General features: G+C 43.5%; 8 protein-coding genes across 8 annotated transcripts; 4 read left to right on the top strand and 4 right to left on the bottom strand.

Annotated features, from left to right (window-relative positions):
- Positions 1-1,404: 1,404 nt before the first annotated feature.
- On the bottom strand, positions 1,405-3,740 carry IL334_006984 (uncharacterized protein; the record flags this gene model as incomplete). Its single annotated transcript, XM_062938679.1, has 10 exons — positions 1,405-1,665; positions 1,736-1,823; positions 1,881-2,096; positions 2,165-2,284; positions 2,346-2,596; positions 2,680-2,936; positions 3,008-3,227; positions 3,292-3,356; positions 3,430-3,517; positions 3,606-3,740. The coding sequence occupies 10 exons, from the start codon at positions 3,738-3,740 to the stop codon at positions 1,405-1,407; spliced, it is 1,701 nt and encodes a 566-aa protein (XP_062794730.1).
- Positions 3,741-4,848: 1,108 nt separating this feature from the next.
- On the bottom strand, positions 4,849-6,090 carry IL334_006983 (uncharacterized protein; the record flags this gene model as incomplete). Its single annotated transcript, XM_062938678.1, has 1 exon — positions 4,849-6,090. The coding sequence occupies one exon, from the start codon at positions 6,088-6,090 to the stop codon at positions 4,849-4,851; it is 1,242 nt and encodes a 413-aa protein (XP_062794729.1).
- Positions 6,091-6,884: 794 nt separating this feature from the next.
- IL334_006982 (uncharacterized protein) lies at positions 6,885-9,317 on the top strand (the record flags this gene model as incomplete). The annotated part of the gene is made up of 10 exons (XM_062938677.1): positions 6,885-7,583; positions 7,686-7,769; positions 7,831-7,885; positions 7,955-7,998; positions 8,066-8,155; positions 8,211-8,307; positions 8,389-8,777; positions 8,834-8,854; positions 8,929-9,014; positions 9,080-9,317. 10 exons carry the CDS (start codon positions 6,885-6,887, stop codon positions 9,315-9,317), a joined length of 1,803 nt encoding a protein of 600 aa, XP_062794728.1.
- A 1,756-nt stretch (positions 9,318-11,073) lies between these two features.
- IL334_006981 (uncharacterized protein) lies at positions 11,074-12,310 on the top strand (the record flags this gene model as incomplete). The annotated part of the gene is made up of 3 exons (XM_062938676.1): positions 11,074-11,123; positions 11,185-11,380; positions 11,486-12,310. 3 exons carry the CDS (start codon positions 11,074-11,076, stop codon positions 12,308-12,310), a joined length of 1,071 nt encoding a protein of 356 aa, XP_062794727.1.
- A 442-nt stretch (positions 12,311-12,752) lies between these two features.
- IL334_006980 (uncharacterized protein) lies at positions 12,753-17,540 on the bottom strand (the record flags this gene model as incomplete). Its single annotated transcript, XM_062938675.1, has 11 exons — positions 12,753-13,229; positions 13,285-13,362; positions 13,418-13,548; positions 13,620-13,881; positions 13,941-15,083; positions 15,138-15,314; positions 15,375-15,395; positions 15,452-15,876; positions 15,938-16,671; positions 16,735-17,071; positions 17,150-17,540. The coding sequence occupies 11 exons, from the start codon at positions 17,538-17,540 to the stop codon at positions 12,753-12,755; spliced, it is 4,176 nt and encodes a 1,391-aa protein (XP_062794726.1).
- Positions 17,541-18,633: 1,093 nt separating this feature from the next.
- IL334_006979 (uncharacterized protein) lies at positions 18,634-19,711 on the top strand (the record flags this gene model as incomplete). Its single annotated transcript, XM_062938674.1, has 4 exons — positions 18,634-19,146; positions 19,218-19,286; positions 19,358-19,615; positions 19,688-19,711. The coding sequence occupies 4 exons, from the start codon at positions 18,634-18,636 to the stop codon at positions 19,709-19,711; spliced, it is 864 nt and encodes a 287-aa protein (XP_062794725.1).
- A 774-nt stretch (positions 19,712-20,485) lies between these two features.
- On the top strand, positions 20,486-22,379 carry IL334_006978 (uncharacterized protein; the record flags this gene model as incomplete). Its single annotated transcript, XM_062938673.1, has 2 exons — positions 20,486-21,940; positions 22,011-22,379. 2 exons carry the CDS (start codon positions 20,486-20,488, stop codon positions 22,377-22,379), a joined length of 1,824 nt encoding a protein of 607 aa, XP_062794724.1.
- An 855-nt stretch (positions 22,380-23,234) lies between these two features.
- IL334_006977 (uncharacterized protein) lies at positions 23,235-25,141 on the bottom strand (the record flags this gene model as incomplete). Its single annotated transcript, XM_062938672.1, has 4 exons — positions 23,235-23,832; positions 23,892-24,206; positions 24,283-24,743; positions 24,824-25,141. 4 exons carry the CDS (start codon positions 25,139-25,141, stop codon positions 23,235-23,237), a joined length of 1,692 nt encoding a protein of 563 aa, XP_062794723.1.
- Between the last annotated feature and the right edge of the window lie 8 nt (positions 25,142-25,149).

Below are 25,149 nucleotides of genomic sequence, written 5' to 3'. Positions count from 1 at the left end.
ATCGTGTACGATCCTGGTGGGGTGGTTGGAAAGAGGGGATCACCCCACGAGGCAAATAAGAGGTTGGAGAGTCCGCTTGCTACGCCGAGAACCCGCTTGGCTCAGCGAAGACGTTGTCCAGATTGAGAGAGCTAAAGTTGATCCTAGCGATTCAAATAGAGAAAAAGCAAAGATTCCAAATAGGATGAACGCGCTTCGAGCGAGTTACGATTCTTGTATCTTCTTTGCGTCTTGCAATATCGATTGGTCCTACTTGTAAACCTGAGTAAGAGCTGGTAAGATGAGTGAACCACGATCAGAATGACAAGTACAATGATCCAGCTGCGAAGTATAGGAATTTATGTTGTAAAAAGAAGATGTCAAAAAAGAGTACGTTGGTAATGTATGAATATGAGGGAGTGAGCTTGCAATTGAATAGGGGGATAGATGGGTCGTTTTTTTTTGTCTCGTCTGGTAGGACACAGCGAAATCAATATAAAACACCGCGCCCGGGCTCACGGGAGGTTTTTGTATTGGCTATTACAGATTGCCACAGAGTGATTAGGAACAGTTTGTAATGAAAGGTCAATCGGAGTTGTAATGACAGGGAATATTACCGTGTGGCACAAAAGAGGAAAAGATAGGAAGGCAGGAAGGCAGGGTGAGAGGAGAAGATCAAAACCCGGGGAGGGTAGATGCGAAAAGACGCGCTTTCGTTATTTTCTTCTTTTTACCCTTCTATCCCTGATATCTTCCAATCCGACATTCCCTCCTCTTTCTCCCTTCCTTTTGCTTCTGACTTTTCCATAGCCCCAGATCCCCTGAATTCCCACTGATACTTTGTTTTCTTTTCTTTCAGTTCTCCATGCCCCCAATCTACTGATTCGCAAAGCAGTGCACACGCGTCACTGCTATTTCACTTAAACAAACTGTTCTATACGCGTGGAACTGATGATTTAAGGTATGCATCAACGTGTGACGGACGGGGCTGAACATTGGTGAGATTCAAGGGAAAAAAATCAATATGTTACATCAAGAGAGGCGATGCGCAAAGTGTCGGCGCTCCATTGCGGTGGTGTCGAGGGAAAGCAAAAGTGTCCAGCGTGATATACATATGTATGCATTCTTCGTCTTTGATCATGCAGAGAGTAGAAAGTAAGAGGGTCCCCGATGTCGATGCGCTCGTACGCAAAGGGAGATTGGTATATTCATTTTAGAATGTCATTCATCTCAAGCAGTATGCGAGCATTCTAGGATAGATGCACTTGGCTTAGGACGGAGTATACTCATAGCGTATTCGATCGCATGACGCATTAACTACAAAAGGGAGAAAGCAGGATCTTATATTATTCTGATCGAATTCATTCGTCACATCAATCATCACCAACCAAATTTGACCGTCTTACGAGCAACCATACTATTTTTTTAAGCTTCGAGGACCGTTACTGAATTACCATTATCACCTCTAACGTAACCAAATCTTTCTTTTTCTTTTTCTTCATATGATCCTACTCCAGGAGAAGCAGAACCTGATTCCTTAGAAGCGGCAGCAGCAAGTTCATCGACTCTAGCTTCACCATAGGATTCATCGATTTCTTCGAAGTGTCGGTTCATTCCTGGTGGAGGGAATAATTTACATAAAAGGTAATATACCAATGCTGAGATACCAGTACCAGTTACCCAAGACTGTATCACTCGAATATCAGTCATGTTCCGACATACATCAACAAGCTCAAAAAGGGGTCGCGACACTTACGAGGTAGTAGATTCTCTTCAGTGAATCTGAAACTTCGATGTTTGGTTTAAGTGTATTGATGAATCCAGGGGCGTTAACAGCGAATCCACTAACATTCGTTAAGTATATCAGCTAAAGTGACGGGATGACTGAGATTCATAATTACCAAATATAAGCAGCATAACCTCTCCAATTGATACCTGCAGTATACCAATACCAACCATCTTTACTTGTAGAGTAGAGGTCGTTCACTCTTACGTGTCCACGTCGAACAAGCCAGTAATCCGCGATCATTGGACCTGCGATGCATGATAACAAAACACCATAGGCTCCAAGATAGTTGCCGAATGTAGCAGAAGATTTGTAAAGTAACCAAGGGTTCCTAAGTATGGCAAATATCGTAAGTATCGAATCATACCAATCAGTAATTAGGGCAATAGGTATACGTACATGCACAGACCAATGAGAGCAGCTACATAACCACCTCTTCTGATGGAGAGGAATCGAGGGAACAGAGCAGTAAGATCACATCCTGCTGAGACTGAGTTGGCAGCGACGTTAAGCATCAATCTGGTTTGAGAAACAACGTTCAGTGGCTACTCATCGCCCGTCAATTGAATATCGGACTCACTGAACGTAAATGAAACCTGCAGCAATGAACACCAATCCAGCTCTGGTGCTGGAAGTCGCATCGTCAAGCATTGTATCCATGATCTTGACGACATCCCAAATAGGTGCACCGAATTGGACTTGACTCGCAGAACAAATTACGATACCCAGGAAGGAAGTGATTGAGAATCCTATAGGCATAGCTATGATTTGAGGCCATACTGCAGCTGAAGGTGTTTTAGCTCTTGATGCAAAGTCAGGTGCGTTGGTGATCTATTTCGTAGTGATCAGCTCGACGTATTCAACTTATCATGTAACTAATCGTTGATCTGGTGTTTTTTTTTTAATGAACGTACCAAAGTGAACATATTGTTGAAACAACTCGAAATACTGATAACCATTTGCCAGCCTAATTTTGATCCTGACAAAGTTGCAGGTTGATTGAAAACAGGTCCAACACCACCGGCACGGTGAATCGACCAACCGAATAATGTGAATCCGACGATTGGACCGACGATTGCCTTTGCCATGAATAACCATCTCAATTTATGGATGGGCACCCAAATTGTTGGTAGGGATAAAAGCCAGTATAGAATGAAAGCCACTACGAAAGCTGTAGTGGAGATACGTCAGTCTCGCTCGATATTCCACCGTCTATACCAGGAGAAAAGGGGGGAAACACACCGGTCGTGGTCTCTGAGCTTGCGGGCATAGTATTTTTGATGTGCGCGAAGCTTGGCCAGATAGCTCGAAGTAGAACGTAGACACATTCACCACCTAACCAAGCTTGAACACCCCACCAAATACATGCCATACCTGCACGGTTGAACACCGGCCATAATGATCCGAAAAGACCAAATGTGGTTCGGCAGACTGCTGGGAAAACGATACCATGTATGGCTCCCTAATCGTTTCGTTGTTTTCATCAGCCTCAAAGCCATGAGCAAGATCAGGTGTGGGACACTCACGGGTCGAGCATTAAGGACGAGTAAAGGTCCAACAAGCGAATAACCAATGATAACACATAAAAATGCTATTTAGGTCCAATGGTCAATATGCCATCTGGTTTCCCTCTCCACACAAGAGGCGATTAGTCGACGACTCACCTTGCCACCAATTCAATCCCGCACTGATCATGGAAGCAGCGATGGTGAAAGTATTCAAGTTGAAAGAATCCGCGACCCAAAATCCAACCTACAGATGGTAATATAATATCGTTAATCGACGAAGGAAACGATTCGTACGGTCACGTTAGGCTTGGTTAGATGGGAATGGGACATACGAAATTCCATGCATCCCACGTTTTCTTATCGTCTGTTACAGGTAATAAATCCTCTGTAGCCAAGAACATCTCTTTATGGGATAGACCTTCCACATGATTACTTTCAAGCTTCCTGATTATTTGTCTAGCTCTCATCTCGAATGCAACCCTGAAGGTCTTTTGTCAATGGTCGTCAATATGTACAGAGATTTATTTGAAACAATAACTCGAAGGGAAGGAGAAATAAATTGATTAGGAGACTCGTTAGTGAGTGACATTATATAATGACGATGTTCAGAGAAAGCTCATCACTCTCATATAACTTTTGTTATCTTAGCTTTTTTCGTTGCGAGAAGCGATTGAAGCGATATGATCGGGCATTTACTCCAAAGCATTTTCTCAAGATAAGTTACTCGGTTTGAATGGAGTAATGGGGTAACAAGATTGGTCAAAGATAAGTGATCAAATACGAAGCGAAGAGTGGCTACATATGCCATAACCTTACCTTCTGAAGGTTACGTGCTTAGACATTCTTCTACATCTCAGGCAAGCTGCGTGGACATGAAAGAATAACTATTTAGCTTCGTTGCAAATGAGAAGCGTGCACATGGGCATCAACCAATGAAAGTAGAAGATCACGTTGTCGTCATCTCTTTCACGCTAACGTGCCTTTTCCCTGGTGGCCGATGAAAAAGGACAGCTCGAGGGTTTTGTATAACAGAAGTCAATGGAGCTCCCTTATCATTCCCTCTGGGGCGCTCCGAAAGGGTTCCATTGGCACAACATGTGGAGCTGAGAGCGTTTGTGGTTTGGTTGAGTACGAGTACTTGTGTGTGATACAGGAAATACCCAGCGCTTAGAGGTCAAATCAAACGTCGGAGAAAGATAAGGAATAAACGAACATGTTCGTAAAAAAAATAAATCCGAACCTAATCCGTTCCACTTATTCACATAGGCGTGCGGGCGAAGCTTTGAAGAGCCTAACACCACCGATCGCTATCACTGAAGATCTTGTTTCGGTTTTATATCAAAATGTGATGGCAGAAAAAGCAAAAGTCGACCTACAAATCAAACGTCAATGGTTGATTCAAGAAAAACTCAATTACTGCTGACTTTGACAAGAAAATACGTGTATTTCAAGAAAGATGTCCCGTCCTAAAGCAATCAGTCACGAGTGATTTGGATGCATGATGATGATGAGAACGATGTACATAACGACAATTGTCCTGCCGTTGTCCAGCTGTAGTTCATTGACGCTCATGCGTTATACCTTGTGTTTTTCTTCTTCACCATGCGAGAGTGATAAGCCCTCTACGTCCTCCGCTAAACCTTCCAATTCCGCTACTGCCCTTCCGTAAGCCTCTTCTCTGGCTTCTTCGATTCTTTGTCTCTTGGCAGACATAGGATATCCGTATCTGACTTCTTTCGGTACTTTTCCGTATACAGGTGCACCTTCTTTGATTCCTCTTTGATTGGTATATACAGAGTTGATGAAGTCGTTTTCTTCCAAAGACCATTTAGCTCGGACCATATTAATTCCAACTAAATCTTCGGCGACCAGGTCTTGCTGAGACAGATAAGATCGCAGATCAAAGGTATCTCGGGAGACATCCGTTGAAGTAGATGTTGAGATTTGTCTGAAGAGGAGGAAAACATATCGGTGTTTGGGTGTACCTTGTTCTGGTGCAGGTGGTTCCCAGGATAATAGTTCTTTTCCTAAACCATTACCGAATAGATCCAAATCTCCTGAAAGTACAGATAATGGTATATCCGTCTTCAGATAATGTACTCTTTGATCAAACGAATGTGTCTCGTGGGATGGGGCATCCGGATCGATGACTAGTAAAGTGTGCAATGCTTCCGGATTAGGTGAAGATGAACTTGGTAGGGAAGGATGGTGGAAGATTTGCGATTTGAGTGTTGGTGGTGATGAGAATGAGGAAGGAGGCTGGAATGAACCAGGTTCAATTGATGAGCTGTTGAGGGTGAGTGTTAAAGGTGCTGTGGGAGGTATGGTGGGCAAAAGGTCTGGAACGATATTCATTTGTAACAATCTTTGCATTAACAAATCTATTCCTCCTTCCTTTTTCCATTGTTGTTCTCCTAGCCATCTATAGATCGCTTTGCCCATTTCACCTTTCCCACCAGTCTCCTTAAATACCCTTCGAACAGCAGGATCATTGGCGTACGCTTCTACTTCCATTTTATCTATTCTTTGCAATAAAGCGGGATCAGGGTTTGAAGGGTCGAATTTAGATTGTAGTTTTTTCAACTTGTTTAGAGTCGTTGATTGGTATGAGGAGAGATAGGATAACGCTACATCGTAAGCAGGGGAAGTCCCTGGAGGGAGGACAGGTTGCCACGTCGATGAAGAAGATGAAGATGAAGATGAAGATGGGGAAGAAGCTGAACTTGATGAAGCAGCTCGGGATAACACTGCGCCAAAAGGTTGTCGGGAGCTTCCCGCGCGAGCGATCAGCCTAGAAGTTACTTGTCTTGCTGACATGATAGTGACGATGATGGTCCGAAGAACGACTTGGGCTTGTGATGTACAATGACAATGAGCCAACATTTTATCAACTTGTATAAACTTAACAACATGATTCTCCTCGACTTCTCGTTACAACTCCGTCAACTTTTTCAGAATTTCCGAGTGTGGCATTTGTTTATAATTTACACCGAGGAGAGCATTTGTTTGCGGAGAGGGACGAGGTGTCTTGATATTCAAGATGATATGGGGCAGATGCAAATGAGTGCTAAGTTGACATCATAGAGTGATAGTGGGACGGGCAGGACTATTACTCAGTCACTACCAGTTTGAGCCCATCAAGATTTCAACTGGAAGCTTCTTCTGGAAAATGCTGAATCGGCGGGATTGGGCATTTTAACGGGCAGCTTGAGTGATGTCTGCCAATGCACGGGTCTTGGAATGCATCAACAAGGTCTCCGTCTACTGTGTTCGCCGCCATCTTGCCTATATGATTGAGTCGTGACGCTGCCAAAGTACCCAACAAGTACGAACATAAAGATGGTCCGGCGGGAAAAGTGTGATGTCTAATATAACCGGGACCTGAATCCGAGATGGCGTTCGCGTATCATGAATTTAAAGTAATTTTGCATTTCAACGCGTACAACGTACATTTAATTATCGAAAGATGTGCATAATCCTGGAGGTCTGATCCTCGACTATCCTGCTTCTTGCCGTGTGCTTTCAGGTTTGGTTCAGTAGGGCTTGACCCTAATATCATTTTATTGATTGGAAGGCTCACATCTGTTTTATGGTAAAAGTCATCAACCAAAATGGCTTCACCTAGACCTGTTAGACTATCCAAAATTGGAAGTCGAAATGCGGACCCAAATCGATCAGGCAGTGGGAGTGGAAGTGGAAGTACTAGATCTCATAAACGTTCAGTATCAACACCTAAAGCCCCAGCAGACCCTTCGGATACCCGCGATCACATTCCTTCATCCTCAACGTACAGACGTGATCCTCAGACTTTTCAAGAATCAGATGATGAATTCGTTTCAGAAAAAATCGCGCCTATACCAAGCATAAATCCATCTTTTAAACGTCCGAACATAAATACTCTGAACAATACGCCATCACAATCCAAGATTAGAAAAACGAAATCATGGTCACCACCTAATTTTGGTTTAAGAAGAATCCTCTTCTTTGCACTGATATCAGCTACTCTTTTGGTCATGTTTTTTAGGCCTTCAATATCAGATATATTTTCGACAACTATTTGGCTGCCGTCTTCCTGGAGAGCAAACAGAGTACCAGTGTCTTCTGACATATCGACACTATCACCTAAAGAGAGGAAGTTAGCGGTCAAACAAATTGAATACGCTCACAATATGGAAAACTATTTCCCAAGTGAACGAAACTGGGGTGGAAGAGAACACGGTAGAGAAGATTATAAGTTCCACACGGAAAAAGAATTGAGGAAGCTAGCTGTTTGTACAGCCACAAATACGTGTAGGGAAAATCAAACTAATGTAAGTGAATCTTCGAATGCTTATGCTTTACGGCTTACCATCAAGAGATCCCCGTGTCAAGGGTGTTATGCTGATAGCTGACCTTTATACTCTTACACACAGGTCGTGATACTGGGACATATATTCTCACACTTCCATATCTATGAAGGATATATGGGTGGAGAAGGTATATGGACAGCGAATCTAGTGAGTCCCCATCTCCGGTTTTCAGGAGCTATTCATGCCAATTCTGATCGCATGAAACTAGGTGGAAACATTGACAAAGTGGGGCTATACGATTCTGCATGCCAGAGATGATTGGGGTAAGTTGACTATATTGTGGCACGCATCCGTGAGAAACATGCAGTGAACTGATAAGCTGGCCTTCGAAGTATATATGTGGTATATATACAATCAAATACCTGACATGGTCAAAGTGAGCTCTGATGTCATCTTGACCTTACTAGACGGCCTACTGACGTCAATCTCTTGGCTTGGTCTAGGCTATCGTAGCTTGGAGGACAGGACAATATGGTACCTTCGAGGATCACGTGAAAAGTCCCTGGAGGATTAATGGAGTTCCAGCATGGAAAGTGAGTTGTAAAAGCAAAGGTTGAAGGTGGCTGTTGATCTCATCGTATCGATCAGTTCTTCGTATACAACTATTTTCCAGATCATTATACGTCAATCGTCGGAGATGCGTGGAATATGCATTCTGAGTTTGGCTTCTCGCATAAGCAAAGAAGTGAGTTTGTCTTTGATCTAGGTTATCTCTACATGCAAGTCGATGTTGAAATCGAGCTGACCTGGTTCTTTCTTATTTCAGATTTCACTTTCATCCCATACGTCGTTGAGCCAGCGACTACACCACCATATACGCCTTCGGCTCAACGACCTAATCAAGTATACATCCTAGCCAAATTCTTACGATATTTCTACCCGGGAGCACAGCCAGCATGGGAAGACACAGGTGTGTTCCTTCGAGCGAAGACCGTATTGGAACAGGAGTTTCCGGGATTCGAATTTGTGGTAGGATGTAAAGATGATAGAAATTCTGCATCGCAAATTGAGAACTCAATGCAATTACCTGATGGCATAAGGAATTTAGGTCAAATGGATAGGATCGAATTTGAGCATCAACTAGCTAACTCAAGGGTTATGTTGGGTATCGGATGGCCAACTTTAAGTCCCAGTCCCCACGTAGCTTTGAGTCTTGTGAGTACGCTTTATCTCGATATTCATCGAAAAAGTACACTGACAGAAGTATACAGGGAATCCCGTTCATCAATCCCGTAAGCCGCGAACTCCCCACGAGTCATTCGTCACGGTTCTGGGCGAACCCACTGACGCAATTTGTTTCTCATAGTACTCAATGTGGGGCTGGAGTTCATTTGATGACCCTGACACTTGGCAACAAAGTCAACATCATACTTTGAAAGCACTAGGGGAACCGTGAGTAGCCTTCATTCCGTTGATTGCTGTGCTTCTCAATCACTTATCGTTCATTCCCACGCTAGGTATATCTACCATGTATTGAGGAATAATGAAACTGAATTGATCGAAGCTATAAGAAAAGCTTTGTCGACTCCTATCGAACCTTATATTCTACCTATAATGACAAGAGATTATCATGAGAGACAAGTATCAAAATGGATAAATACAGATTGGAAATCCAAAGCTGAGCGTATATTGGAGAATAGAAAGAAAGGTATCGAAACGGAAAATGGGAATGATCTAAAGGAATTCATGTTGTAACTCGTATCGCATCAGAATAGATAACTCAGACAAACGGAAAGCGCCTTATGGAACACTCATATGCATATTGTCACCAATAGATGCTTACGATTGGATGGTCTCGATCGAGTGTTATACATCCACTGCCAAGAGGAATGTTGAGAACAAATACCGAGAACAAGGCCGTTCGCCAATGTCTGTATTCTGATCACTATGCTGAAGAACGTGGGGATCTCACACGGTATTGAGTAAGCTCACGAGTATCCAACTGCGCTCGTCTGATCGGAAGGCAACCTCAAGCGATGTGGCGAGCGTGATACAGCTGTCCGTGTGTCTGTGTGTGATTATACTGATCATACTGATATGGATTTCTCCTGTAAAGGGAGAAGCGGGACCCGAACAAATATTTCGTACGAGATCGTTTAATTCCGGGAAACTGCACAAAGCCGAGGGTGATTCACATTTGGGGACATCGATGTGCTGATTAGGGAATATACCAAGATTTCACCAGTGTACCGACAGCATTGGAAATCAGATTGACGAAACAGGGTGGGCGTACTCTGGAGAACAGGATTCCTATACTCATCGGAGCAAGTCTAGGGCGCTTCTATCTATATGAATTCGCATACAAGTTCAGAATGTTCCATGCTTTTTTTTGTTGGCTATACGTGAAAGATGATCAGACAAATGGGATGAAATTCGTAAGTATACTGCATCTCATCCGTCGTTCCCCATTATTGTTTGAAATCTTCGAAAATCAATTAGTTCCCGTTGGTCATTTCCTACAACTTTCTCTCTTATACGGTAAGCACCACATGCCATCCTCTATACCTACACAACATCTCTTAATCACCACTTCGACTTGGTCGCGCATATTACTCTTCATAACAACTTCCTGCCAACACCGTGATTGCGATAGCACCTCCAGCTGTATCAGCCAATGTGCGCACTCGAACTTTTTTGAACCTGCTCCCAATCCCTAACCCTTCCATACTGTACCGCCCTTGCCATGACGCTCCTAAATGTGCTTGCTGGAGTGTTCACTTGAGAAGGATTAGAGTCACTCAGACTATACGGTAACAATATCCCCTCACTCCTCAAACCCCCGACCCTCAGCGTTAAATCTTCCTATTGAGACCGCTCACTGTCCTCTCACCCCTTTTAACGAGACTTTGGCCTCCCGCAACAATGCAACCCACTGACATCACAGATGCAAATGAAGATGACGAGACGAGAGTTAAGAGTCTCGCTTCTGTCCACATGAGAATAGATATACAAAAAAAATGCATACTCAGTCATACAGTGTCTCTGTCGTATAGGTGGTCAGTACGTTACGTTGTGGTGAATTGTGAATCACAATCCCGTGGAGACAGCTGTTCGAGTCAGCTCAGGGACATATCTTTTTGCACTCGCTGGCTGTTCGCATCAAAAGCCCGCCAAAGGTTAAGATTTATGTGACCAATTCTTTTTTACCAGTTTCTGTTATCCGTAAACCAGATAGTTTAGGCTAAATTGTCAGGGTAACTTTTGCCACTGGGGTGATTACGCCACTCTTTTTGCATAATAAGCATTCAAGTGGAAGGAGCATCAGATCAATTGATATTATCGTCCTTCTATTCACACATCCTATTGCAATACTATCTTACGCCATACCACAAGACAATCGCTGTAACTCGCCTCATCTTCACTCGAAGTCCCATACCACTCAATCGAATACAGCTTAGCGTAGCTCCCTTATCGGCAGGACGCCAGAAACAACAAGATTATATAGCCTATCATGAGTTTCCCAACCAAGAGTATCACCATCAATCGAAATCTTCGCCCCGCGTAAGTCACTCATGTTCCCATGTTACCATTTGCGATTCTGATGGCTTTAAACGTGGTATAGCGGCGCTTCGGGAAACGCTGGCACAGGGGCATTTCCAAACACTCCCCTTCTCTTCTCTGCCGATACGGAAAACACAGGTTATCCTCCTCTCGCTATAGCTAGAGCAGGTGGACAAGGTGGACAAATCTACGTTTACTCTGAGGACATTGGGGAGAACTCTTCTTACGCTTCCTTCGCTGGCGGAGGCCGACAGTGGGTTTGAAGAAGGCAGGAGGAGAACACTTTCTGTGAGTTTTACCAATCTGTTTCAAATGTATTGATATACCTGATCAAACTGACACAAAATCGTATGGGGAAACAGGGCAGTAATGCCAGCGAGTCGTTAGAGAATTTGAGAGACTCTTTGACGTCCTACCTGCACCGTTCCTCCTCTCAAGCTTCATCCCCGGCTTCCCCATTACCATCTCGACCTTATATGTCATTCCCAACCAACCTCCTCACACCCCCTTCTTCCTTCACGCAATCAGTCGATATACCTCATCAACCTTCAACCGCGCACTATCATTCAACAAACAACGCCATATCCCTTCCTTTAACACCGATATCTTCTTCTTCAATGAGTGATGATCTATCTTCCCCGCCCAGATCCCACAAAACCGGCATACCAAATAAACAGGAAAGACAAGTCATCTCTCTGATATCTTCGATCTTCCCAAAACATTTTCAAACAATATCAACGTTATCCTCAACCTTAGAAATCGTCACTCCACCTTCCAATGTTCTTAAAGGATTCATAGTCGATCATTCTACTCGAACTGTTTTTATACATTTGCCTCCTACTGCATCAACCTCGACACAAGCCGAACGACCTGAAACGCTGTCGCCTAATTTCTCGCAAGTTCTACGTCCACACGATCCTACATTATCCAGTTCTCCGTTAACTTCCTCAACTCAATATGCCCTGGATATCAGAGAATCTTTGACTGCTTTATTGGATTTAGCTTCGGACGCGTTGGAAGCTAGTAATCTAGTTTTAGTCTTAGATAGGGATGAAAGGGAACAAGAAGGTTTAGGTGAATTATTACATTCTCTCATGTATGTAGGAGGCCAAGTTTTAAAACCACCCTCATTCGAAGGCTGGGAATGGGATATCAGGAAATGGGTTTTAGTGGGGATGGAATTGTGATATTCGTGTATTCTTCTCTCTCCTTGCATTCGTTTCTCATGTAATTAAAGGCCTGTCTCGTCCTTGCGAGTTTCGTTCCATACCTGATTCCCTTTTTATATATTTTTCCGAGCCTCACGATCACTGTTCAGTATCCTTCCTTCCCAGGTCATTTTTCCGAATCATACTGTTTTAGAGTTGTACAAATTATCAATAAGTGAGAGACACCGTATGAAATAATGGTTACGTTTACGAGATTGGGCTACGGATTGCACAGTAGATTGGTGTATGCTGAGTGCGGACTAGATCACGGTAATATGCATTTTCAAATATAGTAAAAATATAGAAGTAAATGCATTACTTATATATCATATGCACATGTTGAGAAATGCTTAATTTCAAGTAAACATATGTTTCCCCTTAATCATACAACAAATCACTTCTACTATGAAAGTATCCCTTTCTAGTCGTCCTTTTTACCTAGTATTTCAACTCCTCCGGGCATGGTAAGTTCTTCTCCTTTATCGTGAGCATCATCGCTTGTTGAGGCTGCCGAGGATGCTAGCGTATCAGAGTCCGTTTGAGGAGTCAAAGTCCCTCCGAAGGTGTGCCCCACTGCAGATGGATTGGAAGGTGTCGTCCAAGCGTTATTTCCAAAACCAATACTTTGTCCGACTTGGCTCAGATCAACGTTCCTCCATTTCTGATTCTGAGAAGGCGCAAATGAGGGGTCGATATCAGAGTCTCCAAGGTCGCTCAATTGAGGTGAAGGCATAGCGGGTGTAGGTGGGGTATCATCGTCAATATCGGAATATGAAGGTAGTTTTTCCGATGCTTCAGAGACAGGCGATGGATGACCTGTAGCCAGCGCAGAAGATGGAAGATTCGATGGTCCCACATTTGGCGAAGAAGGAAGCGGAGAAGCAGCACGAGAAGCTTGCTACTCGCGTATACGATGTTAGCAGTCTGAGAGTAATCAGGGACATTAGACTAACCTCAGCTTTGACTCTGGAGATACCACCGATTGGTCTGTTGGTTCGTCGTCTATAGAACAGCAAGTACGCCGCTCGGCTCTGCAGATGACTTCAGTTATTGTCATAATATTCCATGGGGAAACGAACAACTCACTTGCACAGATTCAACATCCGCTTTCGATACTCGCGAATCATCATAATTATACCATTGTCCGTCAACCCTGTTTCGGCAGAAGGCAGTGTAGTGCCCACCGCCCATACCTCCAAAGTGATTGTCGACAGCATCTGGAAGCCATATTCCATTAGCGTTAAACGGTTTTGAGAGCTGCTAAGAAGAAGGAACAAAAGCCACTCACAAAGATCGTAAATCATTTCTTCCCCTTCGTCCTGCTCTATACCATATTCCTCTAGTGTTCCGCTATTCATCTTCAAGCTCTGAGCCACCTTCTTCTCTCCGATCCTTTTACCAAGATCTAATCCATCTATAGGGAAATTAACCATATTATCTAACTTATCTCCCATCCTCCTAGAGGAGCCGAATCGCTTGATGCAAATTACAAGAATGTCTGGAGCTTTGTAAATTTCTAGTTTCTTCGTAGCTGCTTGGTGCTTTTTACACTATGACATGGGTAAAGTAAGTTGCTATTATCGTTTTGGAGGCGTGCACAAGAGCTTACCACTGGACAATACCACAAATCGTCTTCACCTAAAGTTTCTTCTTTGGAGAATTCATCCAAACAATCTTCTATATCAATTTTTTTACCTTCTTTCTTCTTCGCCAGTTCTTTATCAATGGCGGGATCAACTATTTCGTCAGCCTTCGCATCCTCATCAAGCCATTCTTCGAATAATGCTGATGACCATTCACAGTAAATTCCTTCACCAGGTCTGATGACAGGTTGAGCATTCTGAATTGGAGAGGTATTGGAAGCGTCGGAGAGATGTCCTTCATCTTCAGAGTGATAGCCTGTTGAAACAATCGAGTTTATGCCGGCGGTCATTCGTTTGAATAGAGCTTTCTTGGGCTTCTTCCTCGATTCGAGCGATGACCAACTCGAAGAAGCTTCGCTTGGCTCTTTGTTGATAATACGATGCACGTTAACCTTCTCCTTGCTCTTAAATGAATTGAACATTGGTTCACTTGCTGCTTCCGCGACATGGACCTTGAAGAGATCCGCTCGAGCTACAAGTTTACCAGAGACAGAACCGGCAATCGAACGTCCAGTTGTCGAGCCTTGACTGACAAGTGATGTGCTTGAGGCGCTCGGATGGAGTCCGGAAATAGTGGAAGATGGTTGTGAGGAATCGACATCCATCGAGGCTGTGTCATGTGTAGTTGGGACTTCAATGATGGTAGTCTGATCACCATTCAGATGGATCTCGGTGACTGGCTCTGAGTCCTCGTTTTGATTCGGCGTGTAATGAGCAGGTATGGCAGCTTTGGAACTCGAAGCATGTACGTAGAGTTGGTCTTTGCGTTCTGGACGGACGAATCGAGTGTAGCCACGCATGATAGCCTCTCTGACAGCGACTGGATCATTGACTTCCGATTTTGAGAGGGTGATGAAGAAGGGTTTCAAGTGACATTGAGTGGGGAATTCATTGCCGTAACGGCGACTGTGTTCATTGGCCTTGAAGGTATACACAGGGACTGTAATTGAGTCATCTGTAGGAGCTGTTCCCACAGAGCGTCTTGTAGCCGAGACTGGAACATCAAGCTCGTAAAACGCTATGACGTCGTGCTCTTTTGCTTCGCTATTGTGATCCGCATCAACCCAGAAGTTGTACGGACGGCCGTGCCAGAGGTCGAAACCGAGCAGCTGGAGGATTTTACTATTAGCGATTCTGCATATACCCTACGATGATAGGCTTACATTGGATGGTCTGCAGCCAACCAGCGATCCCAGTTTGTCCTTCACTTGAGCAAACGAGGCATTTTGAGGGATGAGCAACTTCACCGTGACAGGAGGCTTCTCAACATCACGCGCAACATACTGCACCTTCATGTGTCGGTGTTGGGCGATGGGCATGGGGACAGTAAGATACATAAACTAGAAAACAAGTGAGCGATGAGCAAAAGATGAGACCATTACTCTCGACTTGAGACTTACAGGATCCATTGTGATAGATTCCTGCAGAGATGGCAATCAGCAGGTGCACGAATCACAAGAGATGGCTTTGGACTGACCTTGTGACAATCTGGACAGACTAGCGTGCTTTGTAATTGACCTTGGAACAAATCGACAATCACACTGTCGTTCCTTTTCTTGTATCCGTCCCAGCACTCTTTACCCAATTCAGCGAGTTCCACTTCGCCTCCACCAGCTTTCCAGTCTGGTTTCTCAATGTACGGCTTTTTGATAATTCTGTTCAGATCTTCATGCAGACCATCTAATAGGAAAGCGATGAATTCTTGAGTGTCGTGTTGACCATAACCGGCAAACTGAGGAGCGAATCTGGATGTGGTATATTTAAGTGTACGAGGAGAATATGAGTGGTAAGATGATGTCGAAGGGCCCCAAAGATTTTCAACGACTTCTCCGAAAGCTTCAGCAATTTTACCGTGCATACCGAGAGGGTTATCTCGATTTAATTCTTCGGTATAAACGCCGGCTACAGTTGTATAGGATATCAGCTACTCAGAATATGATTTTTGGAACATGTCTGGTCTCACACAAGAAATATTCGCTCAATTCCTGAGTGTTACTCAAACATTGAACGGCACTATTCATGAAACAGGTATTCCCTAAATTTTGTAATCCCACCAATCCCTTTCCTTTCCGATCCTGCTTGGACTGACTTCTAGTCTGTACTGAACCACCGGCAGATGAGGAAGTTTGAGGTACTGTCAGAGCAGTGTTAGAACCACCGAAAAAGGCAGGTTTCGAGAAGAGTGGTGCAGCTTTCTTTTCTATAGCTTTTTTCTCCTCATCGATATCCACGTTCCATATGGCCAAGTCATTCTCCGTTTTCCCAAACTCAATAGCTACAATTTGATTTTTGGAGTTTCCTAACACCGCTTCAGCTAAGTCTTCTGCTTGATCTTCTGCGGGTAGGAAACTGCTCGAAGTTCCAACCAATGCGGATGGTGAAATGACTAGTGGACCAGATGATAGGAGTTTTTCATCACTTGCTGGAGTCTTTTCGATTTTCCACAGACGCACTGGAATTGTCGAATCTAGTTGGAGTTTTTGAGAAGCAACAGATCTGACAAAGTCTTTAAAAACCGGCATCGATGTAGTACTGGGACACATGAGCTCAACTTGTGCTGCTTCATCTGATTCAGGTTTGGTGTAACCTGAAGAAGGGGCTAAGATCACGAATAACCTGATTGTAGCAGGTTGGATCTCGATATTTTCAGGCGGTACACAATAACGAGGTAATATAGGTCCGTCATAAGGTCCGAACCTGTTTAATTTGCCCATATAAATATACGTATCATCTCCAAGCGACAAGAGGAGGTCGACTTACCATTCTATTATTTTCTTCCAGCCATCACTTGGGATAAATGCAAAGTCCCTATTCTCTTCTGCGTCACCCAAAGCCCAGACTTGCTCCTGTTTACCTTGACCAACTAATGCATATCCTCCAGAGGAGTTCTTGGAAGATTGTATTACCCAGAAGGTTTCATCAGACTCGTCTGGCACAAGTCTCTTCATAGCGGTTTTCAACTCATCGGAATATGCGTCAGACGAAGGTGTTGATTGTTCGTCATCATTCGCATAAGCGAGCTGAGTGAGTTTGCCGATGATAGATTTGGGGAGGATATAGTATCGATCATAGGGTATAAAAGGTGGTCCAAGAAAATCTGTTCAAAATTATCTCATCAGCAAAAGGAAGATATGGTCACTTCCTTTTCGCAGATTGTATGTAGACTCAAGCTCACTCAGAATCTCATCGTATCTCTTCATCCAGATGTTTTCGGCTCGAGGTTGATCTTGAGTCACTGTGGTATCCCCTTTTTCATTCCCATCCTCATCCCCATTGTCTGATGAATCAAGTTTGACTTCTTCCGTTCTTTTTACCCAACCCCCACTTCCCGTTTCGTCTGTATCTGCATCTGTGTCTGGTCTCAGGGGACTACTAGTTCCGACCATGCTACTGTTTCCGCCTACGAGATTGTTATTGCTAAGAAAATCTGGTCTAGGTGAATCTGAAGTGGGTGAAAAAGGGTCTTCCGACGCGGCTCTTTTGGGCGAAGAAGAAGATGATGGGGAAGGCGGTTGCGAGGTGGAGCGAGGTCGTTTGAGTGAAGGTGGTAAGACGGAATGCGTCATGTGTTTTAAAAGAAAGTGAGTTGAGGGGAGATAATGAGAATTGCCTACAGTCTTACGTGATGTTATGTGACTGAGGACGATCCTTTTGAAGTGTAAAATGTTGTTTGTTGGATGATGAAAAGAGAGTTCTGTACACAAAAAGAACGTCACTGTTTTCCAAAACTTAACAGCTAGATTGAAGCGAACGCGAGTGTGTTCATTTCAGTCAACGTTCGGTTTCATTCAGAGCCAGAATTGCCACAAATCGCTAAATCTCAGACTCATCTTCGTCTCATGCTTTCTTTCGGATCTTCGTACTTCACAATCACATAACATGTACAGCAGCGATTTAGGTGGACGTACTTGAAATCGCATAGGAAATCTTAAGACAAAAAGCTTTAATATGGCCTCAGATGGGATAACCTCAGATGAGATAACCACAAAAAGTAATGTCCCTGAGCTGACTCGAACAGCTGTCTCCACGGGATTGTGATTCACAATTCACCACAACGTAACGTACTGACCACCTATACGACAGAGACTCACACAGCAGCTGTGAAGCCACGTGTTTTGACGATTTTGCAGGATTAACGACATGTATATATAGCGCAGGCTCACAGAGCAATGCTCCAGATTTCTTGATTCCTTAAATATCAGACTAAAATCTATCGTTCAAAAAATAAGCCCTTCTTTATTCGATCCTGCAGTTGTATGCGCCCTGTCAATGCGTTTCTGATCACACTGGAGATGCTGCCGTCTGACCCCAGCTGTCAGCGGCTTGAAACTAGCAAAAAGAAACCAACGGCGGGGATCGAACCCGCAATCTTCCGCTATCGGCTACGTATCTATCAATACTTAAAATAGGAAGCGGATACCTTAACCATTTGGCCACGCCGGCGATCACCGATTTGTGGTTTTTTGTTTGAATAGATGATGAATCCGGGATATAGTTAGTAGACCTGGATATTGCCACCCACCGGTCAACTCATGACGACCCGGTTTACTCCTCCCTCGTCATTGAATTCCAGTTTATTCCATTCATCCATTTTTCTTTTCGATCCTAATCCTCTTCTTTAATATCAAGTTGATCACTCAGTTCGACAACACAATCACCATGTCATCTCCCCCCAAGTACACTGATGATGCTCAAGCTGGACCACTTCCTGCCAAGAAGACATACGGAACCACAAACACCAACGATGATGCTAGTGTACCACTCCTTGCCGCTCAAGCTGGAAGCTCAGCACAAGCCGGCGCTGTGAGAAATGCGTGGATGGATGAAGGCTCGCCTGACGATCTTCCAGATGACTTCAAAGTAGGAGTCAATGTTATCGATTGCGACTCAAATATCAGGATGGCTTTTATTCGAAAAGTTTATTCCATATTATTCGTTCAACTGCTTTTGACTTCCGTTGTTTCTCTCGGAATGTCTTATCCTACTGTATCGGATTTCACCAAGCAGAATAGTTGGATCATTTGGATCCCACTCATCGGTAGTATGGTATCTCTCTTCATGGTCTACTGGAAACGTCATCATCACCCTGCCAATCTGATCTTGCTGGGTATATTCACTTTATTCGAGGCTATGTCAATTGGATTCGTCACTAGTATGGTTGAGGGCAGGATTGTGAGTGCCGGATTGATATCCAAACACACATCTTCTATTTGGCATGCCTAAAAGCTGATCGCAATGTGCAGGTCCTTCAAGCACTTTTCCTTACCTTGGGTGTATTCGCCGGTTTGACTTTGTTTACGTTCCAAACCAAGGTAGGTCGATCATATACACCTCTTCTCTACCCAGTTCTACATTATTCACTAACGCGTCTATACCTCGATAGTTTGATTTCTCTTCGCTGGCCCCATTCCTGTTTGTCGGTATCTGGGGTTTGATTACCGCTTCTCTCGTACAAATCTTCCTCCCTTTCAACGCCAATGTCGATCTTGGAATTGCCTGTTTCTCAACGCTTCTGTTCGCCGGATTCGTCCTTTATGATACTCAACAAATCATGAAGAGACTTTCAGTTGACGAAGCGATTTTGGGAGCTTTGACTTTGTATTTGGACTTCTTGAACTTATTCTTAAGTATCCTCCGAATCGTGAGTTATACCAATCAGGAATAAGCCTTGAAACCATCTTACGATTACAATGCTTACTTGGCGCCGCTTTAGCTCAACAATCAAAACAACCGATGATCGCTAGGTCCATCATATACTTACTTCCTTGGTTAATCTCCCCAAAAATCAATACTTTCAATATCATATCGCCCTACTTACTTCTCCGTTTTCGAACATCTCATCTTACGGCTCTGACTCTTTCCACTTTCATAATTTACGAATTTACCGCATGTATTGTTGTTATATCTTATAACCACTTCTGGACAAACGTATCATGCGAATTTCGGTTTAGCTCTCTTTATATTTGCTTGGGTGTCTCATACGCATCATTCCAGATAAAGTTGTGTTTCAGACTGACAAACTTTCCAGCCTCCTTCATGCTGACGTCAGATATACTAATCAGCCTTCGCCGACAGTAGGAAATTAGGGATGGAGAGTTTCGATTCCGACCGGACAATGATAAAAATCTTCTAAGATCGATAAGATAACCCCCACGTGTCATGCTGTTCTACCTAAAGCAGGGTGATTTCGGTGTCAAAGAAAGCGGAAGAGGCGTTGATATCCGGACTACCTCTGATGCTCCGATAGTAGACGAACGCTGCTTTGGGTACTGACATGATACGATCGTGTCAACTCAAGATATTGTCAATGAGCTTGGGAAAGGTATAATAACCAACATCAAAATCGACATTTTCAAAGTTATTCATCAACTCATCTATCAATCAATCAATCAATCAATTACTTAAACAATACAGCTTTGTAAGCTCCAATCAAGCGACTATAACAATAATAACAACTTTTAATTCATAACCTTCTCAATTACATTCAATTTCATCAACTCATTTAATCAAGATGCACGCTCAAACTTATTATCAAATCCTCCTTACTCTTGCTCTTTTCCCTTCTACCTTCGGTTCACCACTACGAGCTTCCAACACCGATATTTCTTCCGGTCAAGCTACGGCAATCCCTATCACGCATAGATCACCTTTACTTTCTCATCCTATCTTATCTGCTCGAACTGATGATTACATCCCGATCTTCGACTCTGAAGCTGCCGCCCTCGTCCAGAAAGAGCTTAAAGCAGTCAAGAACAAGTACTCGAAAGCTGCTCAGTATTTAAGTGGCGTTCAAGTCGCAGAAGCAGACGTAGCTTTCCAACAACCAAGTGCAGCTTTACCAGTTCAAGCTGCTCAATCTGCTAAATCATCCAAGTCCAAATCCATCTCATCGTCATCGTTGTCGTCGTCTGGCGTCATCACTTCATCTACTTCCTTGGTGTCGTCCGCCACGTCGTCTGCCGTCAAAACATGGTCCACTGGAGTGACTGTGAATGCACCAAACTCGATCTCACCACCTTCAAGTATCTCATCTCAAGCATCAAAACCTTCCGCAACCGCTGTAATAGCTCCGATAGCCTCCGTATCAGTCGAGGACGAAGGAGTCTTCAACTTCCTGGGAAATCATGCTCCTTTGTTAGCACCCATTATCGGTTCACATACATCATCAGCCCATCCAAGTTCCACACATGTAATCTCAACATCAACCTTCTTATCTCCTTCCAGTAAACCTACTACTGCCACTTCCGATTCCAACGCCAAGGTACTATCTGCTGGTATCGTAGATCTAGGTCTACCAGTGATGAAAGATTTGAAAACTCGAGGAAAAGGAAGCCCAACTGTTCCATTGACAGATTACATTCAAGGATCATTAGATGTATTATATTATGGAAATATCAATATCGGAACACCTTCACAAAGCCTATCAGTTGATTTCGATACAGGATCAGCAGATTTATGGTTCCCTGTAGGATGTTCTAATTGTCAATCACAACAATTTGATTCGAGTAAATCATCAACATTCAAATCGACAAGTCAATCATTCGCAGTCCAATATGGATCAGGTTCAGTTTCAGGTAATCTGGCACAGGAAAATGTAATGATTGCCAATACAATGGTTCAAGGTCAATATTTCGGTGCTGTGAATTCGGAATCATCAGATTTCCAAGGTAATCCAAATTCAGGTGTGATGGGAATGGCTTTTTCATCCATTTCATCTTCTGGAAAACCAACTTATTTCGAAAATTTGATTTCTAATAAAGCCGTTTCTTCACCTTTATTCGGTTTTCATATGACTAGAAGACAAGCTCAAGGTAGTCAACTTTGTATTGGTTGTTACGATTCATCCAAATTCACAGGATCGATTTCATGGGTTCCAGTTATCTCACAAACGTATTGGTCTGTATCAATGACTTCGTTCTCTACCAACGGTGGTAATAAGAACGCTTTATCTTCATCTCTTATAGGGGTGAGTCATTTTCTTTTCATATTCCTTCTGCTGTAGACAATCATGAGCTGACTTTGTTTTACCCTTGCAGGCTATCGACACTGGAACCACACTCATTTACGTCCCTACATCAATTGCCGATTCCTTCTATTCTCAAATTCCCGGATCTTCAAGAGCTGATCAATACGGTGAAGGATTCTATCAATATCCATGTAAATCTTCCATCACAGTCAGTTTAGGATTTAACAACAAAAACTTCAATATGAATCTTGTAGATTTCAATCTCGGTAAAACTTCTTCAGGCTCGACTATGTGTATTGGCGCTGTATTAGCTGTGGCAGATGGTTTCCCAGATAACCTAGCTATCATAGGTGACGCTTTCTTGAAATCTTGGTACAGTATTTACGATTATAGTAATGGAGTTAGAGTTGGTTTCGCAAGCTCAACAAATAATAAATAGATAAAAAATAGACAAGTAGGAAATCGATTTGAGATCGTTTCTAAGCATAGATACATAGATGGGTTACATACTTATAGATGAGCCTCATTCTGACATTGATAGACTTGTATGGATGAGAACAACCGATGTATCAAATATAGAACCTGAAATCGAATCCTTCTTTCGTTCACCGGCTTTCACTAGAGCCAGATAACACTTTAGCATCTTTGTACGGTCATAGCTCCAAGACTCATAGATCTGCAAAGCCAAAGTGTAATACAGATCACAAGCATCCTCAATTAGCCTTTTTGATTCCCATCGTTCGCGACTGATCGCAGCTAACCCATCTGTTCATTTCGGTGATTGCATTTAGTGATGGGCGAGCAATGATCCCAACATATCAAACTGTCTCGGTGAATAAGGGACAGTCCAATGACCAAGTCATGCGTACAATACTTGTTGTTGGGGGCCACCAACACTCCTCTTTCAGTGCTAGTAATGGTGTCTCGTTCTGGGAGTCCAAGGAATATCCGTGATCAGTGCAGTGATCGCGGGCTACCCAAGAGGGAGGACTGTAACGTTTCGTTGCTCAAACTCAAGTTGCCACATGCACAACCTCGCGAAATGAGATGATCGAGATAAGATTTCATTACATCATGGGAAAAAGTACAAGGTCCACGTTTTACAATTACAGACTACAATCGAAAGTACATGATACGTCTCGACCTCATCAGATCGCACAGGAATCCACAAACAACAGGGAACAGGTTTGATAATCAACAATTAAATATAACAATTGAATATGACAAATAAGAAAATTACAAATATATATGGAATTAAAGAATCGCATTCAAATGGCAGAAGAGAATAATAACATTATTCCAACTTTCTTTCCCAGACTATACCTATATTTTCGGCCATTTCTTCCACTAGACATCTTCCAAACGCGACTGTATGAGCTACAGGTGCACACATTCCTAATTCTATTGGCCAAGCGAATTTTTCTGGATGATCAACATCGACTCTTTTCGCTGAACCTAGATTATCTCCTGGGACGGGCAATGCTTCGTCGTTCAATTCGGATGTAAGAGCATATTCAAATGTCTTTGGGAAATATGTCCGTAGTAATCGCAAAGTGAGGTGATGACGTGAAGTCAATAGACTTTGATGAACTTTGGTCGAAGATGAAGTAGAATCCGAGATTAACGGAAGTAAATCTGATGGTAGAGAATATGATCCTTGTGATTCGGGTGAATGATGTGAAGAGGAAGAGGAAGATCTGGCAGCTGGTGAAGGATGAGGTTGAGAAGAAGGTGGTAAAGCTGACCCCGGCGGTGAATTCGATGTCGTCGATCCAGGTGAAGGTCCATGCGCATTTAATGTAGATGATGAAGCTAATTCTTTACCTCTTCTATTGAGATGAACAAGGAATTGGGAGTGAAGATGATAGCCTATTACAGCTTCTATCAGGTGCCTACATATTTCACGAATCAGCAACGGTCCGTGTGACTTGGCCAACGGTGTGCAACTCACATTAAGCCGACCATAGCTTGAGCCATTTCCTTTCTGCCATCATCTTCTTCAAGGACTCTCCGCATCTCGTATTCCCAGCCTTTCCTGACAAATTCTCTGAATGGGGCCGACTCGTAGTACGGTGAAGAGCGGATTCTATGACCACCTTGTTCGTCACAGAAATACGAGTAGAGCCAAAATAGAACAGCGTCTGTATGACATAAAAGTCCTTTGAGCTGATCATAAGGCAATTGCGAGACGAATTGAGGGTGAGCGTTAGGAGCACGTTGGTATGCGTCCCCATGACGTTTTAGTAAGAGAGCTCTACCTTTGTAACTAGACCAATCGAATTTGATCAGATCGATGACAATACTCTGCTGAAATAACGAAGGACGCGGAATATACGACTTACGCAAGAGCCATTTCTCTCCACTTCTCTTTTGACCAATTTTCTTTACCTTCTTCTTTTTCCTTTTCTATAACTTCATTTCTCAAGCCGCTACCACCTAATTTTTTACTCTGCATGGCTGGGCTAGGAGTAGGCAGCCCGTTAGGAGTAAGAGCTCTTCCATTGCCGAATGACGAAGATCGTCTTATGCTTTCAGGTCCCGAGTCACCTTTTGGTCTTTTCTTTGATTCGGGTGACATTGATAAGCCGAGACCGAGACCAACTCCAGCTGAGGGTGGTTCATCCGAAGATGAATCAGAGGAATCGGTTGGCCTTTTCCGCTTGTTTCGTTTCAAGGAGGAGCGAGCATATTCACCAAAAGTACGTGGTGGTGAAGAAGTTGCAGACACTGGGGAAGTAGACGGTGTAGGAAGGAATGTGGGAGGCAGATTCTCAGGCAAAGGGGCAGGTAAGGAAGATAAGATCTAATCGAAGCGGCGACCGCATCAGTCAAGTCTCATATTTACAGTTGTAAGTGTCGGTCAATTGTTATATGGTGACTCACCTTCAAAATAGCTTGAGCAGCTTGATCTTTCACTCCCTTCTCTTCGCCTTTGACCTCATGTCTTAGTCCGCTTGAACTTCTTTCCATGTGGCCGAGTCTGGGCGTAGGTGCAGCTCCTAACCCTGGTGACACCATCGTAGCTCTGGGTATTGTCGAAGGCGATTCGAGTCTAGATGTAGAAGATGATCTAGCATGACCATAGTGTCCGTTTGTCTGAGGTTTCGGAGGGAGAGCAGGTGAGTTTGGTCTGGATAGCGTACGCGGTACGTAAGATGGTGAAGGGGCGTAAAGTGACATCGGGGCTGCCGTTGTAGACATGATGATTG

The sequence above is a fragment of the Kwoniella shivajii genome, chromosome 10 (assembly GCF_035658355.1).
Source record: "Kwoniella shivajii chromosome 10, complete sequence".
Taxonomy (NCBI): domain Eukaryota; kingdom Fungi; phylum Basidiomycota; class Tremellomycetes; order Tremellales; family Cryptococcaceae; genus Kwoniella; species Kwoniella shivajii.
This window is presented reverse-complemented; position numbering and strand designations above follow the sequence as displayed.